Below are 13,346 nucleotides of genomic sequence, written 5' to 3'. Positions count from 1 at the left end.
AACCTAAAAGACATTATGCTAAGTAAAATAAGCCAATTACAAAAAGACAAATACTGTGTGATTGATTACACTTATAAGAAGTATCTAGGTAGTCAAAGTCACAGGAACAGAAAATACAATGGGGACTTCTCTATCAGTCCAGCAGTTAAGACTCTGCACTTCCACTGCAGGGGTGCGGGTTCGATGCCTGGTCGGGGAAGATCCCACATGCCCTGAGGTACAGCCAAAAAGAAAAAAAAAAAAAAATACAATGGTGGTTTCTAGGAGCTAGGGGGAAGGAGACATGGAGAGTTGTTGTTTAATGGCTATGTAGTTTCAGTTCTGCAAGATTAAAAATTTCTGGAGATTGCTTGCACAACAATGTGAATATACTTAACACTATTGAGCTATACACTTGAAAATGGTTTAGATGGCAAATTTTATGTTATGTGCATTTTTTTAAGTATTTCTTTTATTTTCAATTTTTTATAAATTTATTTAGTTTTGGCTGTGTTGGGTGTTCATTGCTGCACGCGGGCTTTCTCTAGTTGCGGAGAGCGGGGGCTACTCTTCGTTGCAGTGCACAGGCTTCTCATTGCAGTGGCTTCTCTCGTTGTGGAGCACAGGCTGTAGGCACGTGGGCTTCCATAGTTGCGGCACATGGGCTCAGTAGTTGTGGCGCACGGGCTTAGCTGCTCTGTGGCATGTGGGATCTTCCCAGACCACGGCTCGAACCCATGTCCCCTGCATTGGCAGGCGGATTCTCAACCACTGCACCACCAGGGAAACCCCTGTTATGTGCATTTTACCACAATTTTTTAAAAAATATCGAAAAGAGTTCAGGGGAAACAATGATAAAAATCTAAAAGGACCTTGAGTTCAGACTGCTTGCCAAAAGAATCTTTAAATTTTCACTCCACGTTGAAGCGCCCAAGACTGGCTTCTTGGGGGCTTCCCTGGTGGTGCAGTGGTTAAGAATCCGCCTGCCAATGCAGGGGACATGGGTGAGCACATTCTTATGTCACCACCATGCCTATTAGCATTAGACAAATTGTCTCTAAATTTTAATCCTATACTTCTATTCGTCTGTTTATTGGTTTAAAAATGTAATTTATGTATAAATTAAATATATGCATTACTGTACTAATAAATCTTGATTTTGTCACATATCAGCTAATGTTCCTATGCCAGTTTCTTAACCTACCTTTGCTTCAGCTTCCTGATTCTTTAAATGGGAACACTAGTATATATATTAGGTCTTGTGAGAGTTAAAATAATTAATATATGCAGAGCATTTGTAACAGTACCTGGTAAACAATAAAATGTATGAAGTGCTAAATATAATTAGGGTTGTATCTATAAGAAGATGCACAAAAATAAACTTTAAAGAAAATAAGAAATATGAGTTAAATTTTATTTTAGTTTACTTATTAATGACATAAACTTTTTTGCCTTACTTAAAAATATTACTAATATCACTAATTTTAGCAAGAGAAATATGATTCAACATGTTCCATTGTTTTTGAAAGTCCGGATATAACATTTTGTGATACAGTGATTTGATGGACTGTTTCTAAATTTATTTTGGTTTTTGATTTTAATAACTGCCTAGTTGAAAAATATACTTCACAAAGAAACACAGGTCCTTGTGGAAAAAGTATACTCATATATAAGTGTTGATATCTGATCAATAAATTTCCATCTTCTATAATGTTACTTTTTTTTTTACAAAATTAATGGAAGGTATTTAATATTTGTATTTTTCACAAATGGTCTTAAAACCTACCTAAAGTCTTCATTTGGAAGATTTTTAAACAGATTAGAAAGTTCAGTTTCACAGCCTTATTAACATTGAAATATAAGAGTTTTATAGGTAAAATAAATCAGTCAATCTCAGGAACAAAAATCACATAGTGATGAAAATATTTTTAAACATGTTTTCCAAATTATTTCTCCAAAGCATGAGCTTTCTTCAAAAAGCCGTTATTTTCTCATTTATGGTCAAAAACGTCACTTTCACTTCAAAAACACTGGTTAAGTGGGTATATTTTGTCAAAAAAAAAAAATGCTGCTAGATAACATATCACCAATAGCCATTGTTTTTAGCTCATGACATACCTGAAGAAGAATCCAAACCAGGAGGGGGCATGCTGCCCTTCCATTTTTTTGTTGTTATTGTTGGCTTGAATTATTAGGATCATTTTGACCAGCAGTTTCTTTGCAGGAAATATTTTAAGTCACTTGTACACTTTAAGAGTGTTAATTTACCATAATCAGTAATGTAGTGCGTAAATCCATTTCACCAAGAATATATAAGCTGTAATATGTCACTGTATGTTCAGATGACGTAGCCACCACCAACTCTGAGTTATAGAGCTCTCATTCCTCTTGCAGACCATGTGACACAGAATTATCTGCCTTACTGATTAAGTGATGGAGTCAGTATCAATCATATTAAATACTAGTAAAGCTTAGTTCATTTCCATTTTCTCAAAATAAAATCTAAATAGAGATTGAAGTTCTAATATTTTCTTCAGCCACCTCAAGGGATAGTCTTGCACATCCCTAGAATGTACACACCCTATTTTGCAAATGACAGCACTAAGCTGTCTCATGCCAACAGTGCCACCACGTGGTTACAAAAGAATAATATGATTCATGTTTTTTCTCAGACCTCTATTCTTCCCATTAAGGAGACGCAAGCACTAACAGCTTTCCTCTTTCTGTCCTTCACTATCCTTATTATCAAACTCAAACATATTAATACATACACACACTTTTAAACTCCATTTCTCTCTTGTTTCACATATTCCCCCATGAATGTTCCTCTTCCCCACTCTTCTTTTTTTTCTGTGAATTGAAACATTAATCATTCCTTATAAGCATAAACATAGTTACTAGTCATATGCCAGAGATAGAAACTATCCATTTTCATCTAAAATTAAACAAGTACCAGTATTCTCAATTTCAAAAGCTTTTATAGATTCTTAGATGGCTCTTTCAGAATTAATATTTTTCACTTAAACTTCTACCCACATCTTCATCTTCTCCTAATTGTATGTTTGCCTTAAACATTAGCATTCAAAAAACATGTTTCCATCTTTTTCCTATTCAATTTTGATATCATTCTGTTTCAGGAGTTTCCGGTTCCTGGTAAGATGGAGTAAGCACAATCCACTCTGCCTCTCCCACTAAATGCAGCTGTAAAACCTGGACAAAATGTGTGAAACAGCTACTTGAGAACCCTGAGATGTAAACAGTAATGGGAAGATTGGAAAAGCAGACCACCATCTGAAGTACCACCAAACCAAAAATTATTACCAAGTGGCAATTTTTTCATTCTTTTTTCCTCTGGTATCTCCCAGCCTGAGCACAGTGCAGCCTGACACCCAGAAATTAGTATCAGCACAAACAGAGAGCTCCAGAAGAAGCCCTTAGATCTGCCTCAAGCAGTGAAAAGAGAACTCTAACACTGAAATAAGAGAGTGTGTAAATTTTCCTCATCTTTTTTTTTTCTTTTCTGTCTTCTCACACTTCAGACCCCAAGCAATGCAATGGTTGTGGTAGCAGCAGCACCTTTGGGAGACCACTGAGTGGGTAGAGTGTTGGGGGTCCTTCTCCTCTAATCAGTGGAGCTGTAATTCCAAGAAGGTGGGGTGACTCCCGCTTGATTTTTACTCTCTCTCTGTCCTCCAAGCAGTTGGCCCTGGATGTGTATGTACATAGTCACAAATATGTGCAGCAGGGCAGGATTAATGAAAGCCTTAGCTTTCTAGCTAACGAAGCAAAAGGGGGACACCCAGGGAACAAGTATCTGTAGATTGCAAAGGAAGGAGACCAAGAAAGTGACCCCATAAAGTTACTCATGAACTCCTAGATGTCACCCCTAACTGTCCATGCCTGGATGTGATCTTAATCAGCATTTCAAAGAATTTAAGAACCAAACATCCAGAAAGGCAACTGCGTACATCACAGGCTGACCCCTGGGTGGCACACATGTGACAGATCTAATTGGAACTGCAAAGTCTTTAAAATCTGAACTGACGTTGGAACTATAGCCCGCAGAAGGCAGATTGGAACTTAGAGCCTGAACCTAACCAGGTCAATTGCCTAGTAAAACAAGAATATCTATGTTTTCAAATAGGATTTAAATGAGGTCAAGGGTCTCCCAATGTAACATATGAAATGTGCAGGATACAATTCAAGATTACTCAGCATATGAAGAACCAGGAAATCCTCAATGACAATCAACAGACAGCAACCTCAAGATGACACAGGGTTATGATCTCAATTGTGTTCCCGCAAAATTCATAGTTGAAGCCCTAACCACCAGTACCTCAGGATATGACTATATTTGGAGACAGAGCCTTTAAAAAGGAGAATAAGTTAAAATAAGGCCATTAGGGTTGGCTCTAGTTCAATCTAATCACTGTCCTTATAAGAAGAGGAAACTTAGACATACAGAGAGACACCATGGATGCCTCTGTACAGAGAAAGACCACATGAGACACAGTAGGAAAACAGCTGTCTGTCTGCAAGCCAAGGAGAGGGGCCTTGGGAGACATCAAACCTGCTAGCACCTTAATCTTGGACTTCCAGCCTCCAGAACTGTGAGAAAATAAATTTCTGTTGTTTAAACCACCCAGTCTACGGTATTTTGTTAGGGCAAACTAAGCAAAGTAATACACACTGATATTATAATTTTCTGGCAAAGACTTTAAAACAGCTGTTTTTAAAATGCCACAATAAGCAATAGCAAGTATTCTTGAAACAACTGGAAAAGTAGAAAATCTCAGCAAAGAAATAAAAAAATTGAGTGGAAATTTTAGAAATATAAAGTACAATAACCAAAACAATATATATATATAAATAAACTCACTAAATGGACTCTGAGATGACAGGGAAAACAGTGAATCTAAAAATAGATCAATAAAACTCATCCAATCTAAACAACAAAAGGAAAAGAGACTGAACAAAAATTAACAGTCACAGGGACCTATGAGAAAAAAAAAAAAAAAGTCCTAAAATTAAGGTCACTTGAGTCCCAAAAAAGAAGAGAAGCAAGATGGTGCTTAAAAAAAAAAAAAAAAAATTGAGGAAATAATGGCTAAAGACTTAATAATAACGACTTAAACCTACAGATTCAATAAGCTAAGCAAAACTCTTATAGGAGAAACTCAAAGAAATCCATACACAGGCACATCATAATTAAACTTTTGCAAACTAAGAAAGAAAAATATCTTTAATGCAGCCACAGAGAAATGATGCCTTACCTATAGGAGAAATTCAAATGACAGATTTCTTAACAGAAACCACAGAAGATAGAAGAACTGGAGTTCTTGGAAATGATACCAAAAGCATGACTCATAAAAAAATTATAAGGTGAACTTCATTAAAATTAAAAACTTTGCTCTGCAAAAGACATTATTAAATGATTGAAGAAACAAGTTACAAACTAGAAAAAAGTATTTTCAAATTAGATATCTGACAAGAGCTATGTAGATATAGATATAAAGAACTCTCTAAACTCAATGTTAATTTTAAAAACCCCATTTTTTAAAAAAATAGACAAAAGAACAGATACTTCCTTAAAGAAGATACAGTTGTGGCAAATATGCATATGAGAAGATGTTCAACATAATGAGGCAGTAGAGAAATGCAAATTTAAAGTATAAGATGCCACACTACATACCTATTAGAATGGCTAAAATAATTTTTTTTAATTTTAATTAATAATAAGCACTTGTGAGTATGTGGAGCAACTGAAACTCTTGAACATTGCTGGTAGGAATGGAAAATGGCACAGCCACACCGGAAGACAGTTTGGCAGTTTCTTATAAAATTAAGCATATATATATTGTATGACTCAGTAGTTCTACTCCTGGACATTTCCCCTTGAGAAATAAAATCTTGTATTCACAGAAAAATCTGTATATGAATGTTTATTCTCAATTACCAAAAACTGGAAACCCAAATGTTCTTCAACCGTAAACTGGATAAACAAACTTTAGTATATTCACACGATGAAATACTACATAACATTAAAAAGAAACAAACTATTGATACAGGCAACAATATGGATAGATCTCAACAGAATTATGCTGGGTGGAAAAAACCAGTCCCCAAAGATTCCATTTATGTAACCATCTTGAAGTGACGGAATTACAGTGATAAAGAATAAAACAGATCAGTGGTTGTCAGGGTTAGGGACAGGGCTGTTATTTTAAAGGAATATCACAAGGTAGTTTGGGGGAGCACTGCAACTGTCCTGTATCCTGATTATAGAGGGGGTTACATAAATCATACATGTTAAAATTCAAAGAACTATATACCTGACAGTCAATTTTCCTCTACGGTAATTTAAGAAGTGAAATCAATCAATGAAAAGTAGACTCTTCTGTTTTATTTAGCTATTCATTTGGTAACATTATTACTTTTCCAAAATTTGTATTGCCAGTTATCAGTTACATTGTTGGAAAAATGAGCCTTTGTCAACTAGCCTAGAAAATCTAAACACAACTTATCACACTAGTTTTAGGGAAAAACATATTTCGAGTTTCCATCATTCCTTGACAATGAAGGATACCTTCAATTCAGAAGGCAGAGAAGCAAGATGAGGGCCAAGTGAAGACTAAGATGAAGGTACGCAGAGAGAGTGGTGCCAGAAGAGCTAACCAAACAAAGTGAGCGGGTGTGGGTCCTCCAGGAAGAAAGGAGAGACTTCCTCAGAGGGAATACATCAGACCTGAAGGGAGTTTGAGCTTTCAATTAGTGGCTCATTTACCTGAAAGCGCCTGAGGAGAATGTTGCAGAAAGAAAGAGACTGATCTTTTCAGTCACCACATTTTATGATAGCTTGACTACTCTCCCCCACCTGTTTTAGCCAGTTCAGGCTGCTATCACAGAACACCACAGACTGGGTGGCTTCTAAACAACAGAAATGTATTTCTCACAGCTCTAGAGGCTGGGAAGTCCGAGATCAAGGCTCCAGTAGATTCAGTGTCTGCTGAGAGCCTGCTTCCTGGTGCATGCAGGACACCTCACCGTGTTTTCACCTGGCGGAAGGGGTGAGGGAGCTCTCTGGAGTCTCCTTCTAAGGCCACTAATCCATTCGTGAAGGCCCTGCCATCGTGACCTAATCACTTCCCAAAGGCCCAGCTCCTAATACCATCATCTCCACGGGTAGGATTTCAACATGAATTTGGGGGAAACATAAACTTCAGCAGTTATGGTAAATTCTAGAGATAATGTTTTTTATCTCAGATATATAAACATATATATACACATAGACACATAATACATATATTATGTGCAGTTAGGAGTTCAACATATGAATTTGGGGGGGCCACCAGCAACAGTAGTTATGGTAAATTCTAGAAATAACCCTTTTTTTAACCTCAGATACATAAATATATATATACATATACACATATACATGCGTAATATGTATATATATTAGGTGTAGTTAGGACCTCAACATATGTATTTTGGGAGAACACAAACGTGAGGAGTTATGGTAAATCCTAGAAATAATACTGTTTTCCACATCTATGTAAACATATATATGCATATATACATATACACACACATATATATGCACACACACTGTACATAATATACATCTTATGTGCCACGTGGGTGAGGACGACAGGGCCTGGCCACGAGCAGAAGCGCGGGAAGCACACGGAGGGCCTACCTGTCCCGGGGATCTTAGGGGAGGCGCCTTCCGCAGCGGCTGTTTCAAGGTGTGAGCAGACGCTTGGGAAGAAGCAGCTAATCATTCGGGCGAGAAAGTTCTTAGGACGCGGTCTGGGGGTCGTGGTCCAGCCCACAGTCTGGCAGGTCCTTGAGGGCTCGAGCGGAGAATCTGACAGAAACGTGCATTTTAGACGTGCAACTTAGACAGGGGTTGCTGTCTAAGTCGACGTCGCCGCGGGAACGGCCAACGGCCGGAGGCCGGAAGACAGAGCAAAGCCCTGGGAAAATGGAGTCGATCCCGCAGACCGTCAGCTTCTCGCGGTACCTTGAGGCGGGATCATCCAGAGGTCATGACCTCAGGTTGACCCGGAGGTGGACCAGGAAGTGAGGCTCCTCGCCCTCCCCTGGCTTTGCAGTGCCCGCCCACAGTTCCTTCCCACAGTGGGAGCCGTTTTCAAGGACGCAGCTTTGAGAGAGTGGGGTGCCACTGAGACCCTTTGGATGGTGTAGGTGACTGGACCCCATTAAAGCCTTTCTATAAACCTGACATTCTGGCGAGCAGGGGTGGAGATCTACTTGCAAGGATGAGCAAGTAGCACGTTATCATCGTTTGTATAAATAAAAATATTTTTAGTTAAAAAAAATATATATGTAATTAAAATTACGATAAAAGTTGACATTCGTGCTTTCCTGGTGGCGCAGTGGTTGAGAGTCCGCCTGCCGATGCAGGGGACACGGGTTTGTGCCCCGGTCCGGGAAGATCCCACATGCCGTGGAGCGGCTGGGCCCATGAGCCATGGCCGCTGAGCCTGCGCGTCCAGAGCCTGTGCTCCGCAACGGGAGAGGCCACGACAGTGAGAGGCCCGCGTACCGCAAAAAAATAAAAAAATATATATATATACACCCTGTGCCCTCCCCCCAGTCTGCACCCCTACTGTTCTAACCAGGGGAAGACAGCCACATGCCATGAGGCTTTTCGAGCAGCCCTGAGCAGAGGCCCTCCTGGAGAGGGACTGAGGCGTCCCATCAACAGCCAGCAGCTGGGTAAGCAGACCCCTGTGATGGCCACCTCCAAGGTGAATTCTCCAGCCACGGCCAAACCTTCAGAGGTCCAGCCAACATCTTATTGCAGCCTCATGAGAAACCCCACGCCAGAACAGCCCAGCCAAGCTGCTCCTGAATTCTGAAGTCACAGAAACCGTAAAGGTTAGTACATAATTATTGCTGCTCTAAGCCACTAAGTTACGCAGCATTAAATAACTAATGCAAAGCCTATAGGCATCAGACTTCACATACATTATCCTATTTAATTCTCATAAAGTAGAACATCTCATTTTACAGATGAGGAACCTGCTGCCTGGAATTATTGAAGAATTTATCACATGGTCATGGGAGCTGGTCCACAGCCCTGCTGGGCTTTATACTCAGGATAGGTTATGTAGGTCATATGACTACATGTCAGGCCCTGGGGACACAGTCATGGAAACTGGTGAGTGAAGTGTTGATCAGAGGGAGAGGCTCCTGAACAGGAGAAGGGGAAACATCATCAAGTTCTGTGGGAAGAATGGAAGGAGCTAAATTAGCAATGTCAGTAGCAAGTCTGCAGGTCAGCTTGAACTTGAGGGTAAGGAATGAGAACTTTGGCAAAGAGGAAAGCAAAACAAGGTGAGATAAATAATATAAATAAATAAAATTCAAAAAAAAATACCCAAAAACGGTTATATCCTTTTAATAGCAAATGAGAGGGTAGCCAGGGACACAGTAGGAATCAGTCCAAGTGGAGTAAGAGTCTCTATCAAAACTACACTGCTCATTTTCTGTTACTAGTTGCCCTGGCAATAGGATCCCCACCTTATTGTAATGATATTTAAATGAGAAAAGTGCATGATACTCACATGTGTCTAGTTACCTTCACCTTCTTAGGAGGTCTGAGTAAAATTTGGGCAGAGTTTTGTCCCAGAAAAAGAATTATACCAAAAAAGGAAACTAGGAGAATATGACTCATGGTCTGGGGCTCAGCCTCCCAGGAAGATCTTCCAGATACCCCTGATCTGTTTCTTTCCCTCATAACACTGGTAGGAGTCAGTGTTAAGTAATAAGGCTTGCACCTTTTCATGTCTGGTGCATTCTGGTTTTAATCTAAAGGAAACCCTGTAAATCAGGGCCCCAGCCTGCCCAGCTGCTCCCTCCCAGAACTCTGTGTGAGGGATTAGAATCCTGTAGGTGCCCTGCTGTTTGGACAGCTCTGCCGGCTTTGACCATTCCTGAGAGTCGGGCTGGCCAAAAAGAGTATATTTGCTCCCTAGAGCTGCCATGACAAAATACCGTAAACTGGGTAACTTAAAACCACAGAAATATATTATCTTATAGTTCTGGAGTCTAGAGTCTGAAATCAGGATGTCAGGAGAGCCGTGCTCTCTCTGAAGTCTTGTGTAGGGGGATCATTCCTTGACTCTTGCTCGCTTCTGGTGGTTTTCTGGCAATCTTGAGTGATTCCTGACTGCCAGCTGTAGCACTTCAACCCCTGCCTTCATTGTCACATGGCCATTTTCTCTGTATGTGTCTATGTGCCTTCTAATTAGGACACCGGTCATATTGGAGTGGAGCCCACCCTAATGACCTCATCTTAACTGGATTACATCTGGATTACATCTGCAAAAAAAAAAAAAAAGATGTAAGGTCACATCCTGAGGTATTGGGGGTTAGGATCTCTGCAGGAGAATGTGGTGGGGTAGGGGCACAGTTCAACCCATAGCGGAAAGGGAGTAGGACCCACAGTCAGGAGAAATAGGCCAATGGAGAAATGACCCAAAATGAATACCCCAAGGTGATTCACACTTTATATACACCCACCTGCACCCCCGTGACAGTCCTTCTTCCCTTAGCTCCTCACGTCCCTTGCAGTCCTCACAACACTACAGTTAATCTAAGAGATAAGGTGCCAGGCTGCAAGGATGAAGATTTGGCTTGGCAGGACTCTGCCTCTGGCTGAGTGTGTGACTTTTCCAAGTTGCCCACCTGTGCACCTGATCAGTGACCTTCAGATGAGTGTCCCTCAAACATACAGCAGCTCGTGAGTCACTTGAGCTTTGGTCAGGCATTCACGCTGGGCAGGAGTTTCATCAGCACAGCAGACAGGTTACTCCCTAGACAGGCTCTGGGTCTCAGGTGTATTTTCTAGCTCCCATCGTCACATCTGCAACTGATCCTTTAGGAAAGGGAATAGGCAAAAGGAACTCTAGTCCAAAAATACTTAGGGGACAATATGGAAATGGCATGCATCACTCCTGGTCACATTCCATCGTCCAGAATCAGCTACATGGTCACACTCAGAATCCAGGGATGCTGAGAAACGGTTTCTAGCTGGGTGGCCATGTGTCCGGTTAAAAATCAGGAGTTCTATTATTAAGGTAAAAGGCTAGAATGAATATTAGTGAAAAACTGTCTGTTGCATTCTTTATACATGTTTTTTTATATTGTGAACTTCTGTGCCATAATTTTTGAAAATTTTATTTTAACATTTGCATAGTTTTCAACCACATAGTTTTATAATAACATCATTATTTTCCTCTTGTTAGACATTTATAGTGTTAAACTTTTGACATTAGAAGTAATGCTACAAAGAAAACTCACCAATCTTTGTGCGATTCTCTGATTATCTCCTTATGATAATCTCCTGAAAGGTTTTCCTGAGGCCCCTTGACCCAGGTCTTTGATCCAGGGACCAAATTAGCCTGAAGAACTGCTGATCCAGGTCATCTTTGAGAAAAGTGAGTTTCCTATGGTCTTAGCACATTCTGCCCTTCCCCCGTGCCACCTTGCTTTGTCCAGCTCTTCTTCTAGGCCCAGGGCTGGCTACCAGCAGCAAGCTACTTGCTTGGGAGATAATTTGTAGCCAGATGCGCCATTGCTAGATGTTTTCAGAGGGTTTGATTTGAAGGGTTTGCCTTGAAATTGTGTCTTGTGCATCCTTACTATTTTTACTCATCAACTGTATTTGCACCCTGCTTCACATTTTGCAAGATGCTTAACTACACATGATCTCATTGGCTGGGTCCAACAGTGATTTTTCTGAAACACAAATCTGATACGACCACTTTCATGGCTTAAACTCTTTGAAGAACCCTTGGCATTCTCTGATTCATATCTAAATTCCTTAACATGATTTATAAATCTCTCTGACTGACACATCAATTAGCTTTTACCTAATAATAATAATAACTTAATGGATGAAAACAAAAGCCATTTATTTAGCTCGTGATTCTGTGGTGCTTTGAGCCAGTATCAGCAGGGCTCACTTATCCATCCATGGGCAACTGCAGGTCAGCTGTGTGACTCTGTTTCTGAAGATAGCTGGCTGTAGACTGGGGTGACCAAGAAACTGTGGCAAGCATCTCTCATCATCCATGAGGATACCCTGGACTTATTAGAATGTCATTGTTGGGCTTCCCTGGTGGCACAGTGGTTGAGAGTCTGCCTGCCAATGCAGGGGACACGGGTTCGTGTCCCAGTCCGGGAAGATCCCACATGCCACGGAGCGGCTGGGTCTGTGAGCCATGGCCACTGAACCTGTGCGACCGGAGCCTGTGCTCCACAATAGGAAAGGCCACAACAGTGAGAGGCCCACATACCGCAAAAAAAAAAAAAAAAAAAAAAAAAAATGTCATTGTAAGTTTCCAAGAGTAGCAAAAAGCTTCCATGTACAAACATTTTTCAAGCCTCTTCTTATGTCACATTTGTTCATTTTTCATGGGCCAAAGCAAGTCCCACAGTCAACTCAGAGATGGGAAAATAGACTTCCCCTTTTAATAGGAGGAAAAGAATCTGTGGCCATTTTTACCATCTACCACCTCTTTCTCGAGTCTCATCTCTTTTTGTCCCTACTTTCATCTCTATGGACTCTGTTCCAGGCAAACGGAACTGTTCACAACTCCCTCACCCTGCCTTGTTTTTTAGGCTTTTGCTCATGCTAATGCCTTTCCTGCTCTGTCTTCCCACTACTCACCTAGCCAGCTCCTGCAGGTCCCATCCTGGTGGTCCTTTCCAACAGGAAGCCTTCTCTCATCTCCAGCTCCCTGTGCTTCCTCTTATAACCCTTACCACACTCTGTTACAAATGTCTGTTTTCTTGTCCATTTACCCCACAAGACTATAAGGTACTTGAGAGCAAGATGTTTTCTGATGCATACTTGGTACCTAGTGTCATACAGTAGGAAGCACAAAGCTATTTGTTGGTCAACTGATCAACTGCACATGAATGAAAGAAAATAGATGTAGGAAAGCCTTTTGCAAATCTGCAGACAGTTACTTCACAATGATGGAATCTTTGGGCTGGAAGGGACCTTAGCTATCTTCTTGTCTATGCATAAATCCTTAGAATAACATTGTTAAAAATTGCTTCTAAGTCCACTGGGCACATCCCTTCTAAGGGATGAGAAACTCAGCTCTTCATCACAGATAATTCTATTGCTGAACTGTTTTCAGGCTTGAAACTTTTTCTCTCCAGTTGAACCCAAATCTATCTCCCAGTAACTCCTACCTGTTGCCCAAGACCTTCCATCCGAAGCCTCAAAGGTAAAGGTAATCTGTTTCCCATGCATCAGGCCTCTTCATCTGAGATCTAGCAACTGTTGCTCTTAGTATATTCTCACAACCCTCACCATCCTGGTG

At 40.6% G+C, this 13,346-nt stretch overlaps 1 protein-coding gene across 13 annotated transcripts in view; it reads right to left on the bottom strand.

The window, feature by feature from the left end:
* LOC113633830 (uncharacterized) overlaps nt 1-13,346 on the bottom strand; it is a 609,230-nt gene that overhangs the window by 565,468 nt on the left and 30,416 nt on the right. For 4 of the 13 annotated variants that reach the window (XR_003438359.1, XR_003438360.1, XM_027132442.1 and 1 more), the window contains 2 exons: nt 10,696-10,885; nt 7,676-7,846 (listed from right to left, as the gene is read on the bottom strand). Coding sequence is in view for 8 of the 13 variants with exons in the window: in XM_027132442.1 (XP_026988243.1) it covers nt 7,676-7,760 (85 nt within the window). In the remaining 5 variants the exon portion in view is untranslated. Of the gene's footprint in view, nt 1-7,675; nt 7,847-9,390; nt 10,330-10,530; nt 12,181-13,346 lie in introns of those variants that run through there. The other 9 variants (XM_027132441.1, XM_027132439.1, XM_027132440.1 and 6 more) reach the window with 6 other exon arrangements.

Source organism: Aethalodelphis obliquidens, unplaced genomic scaffold (genome assembly GCF_003676395.1).
Source record: "Aethalodelphis obliquidens isolate GAN/ISIS:26980383/991018 unplaced genomic scaffold, ASM367639v1 scaffold41, whole genome shotgun sequence".
Lineage (NCBI taxonomy): Eukaryota > Metazoa > Chordata > Mammalia > Artiodactyla > Delphinidae > Aethalodelphis > Aethalodelphis obliquidens.
This window is presented reverse-complemented; position numbering and strand designations above follow the sequence as displayed.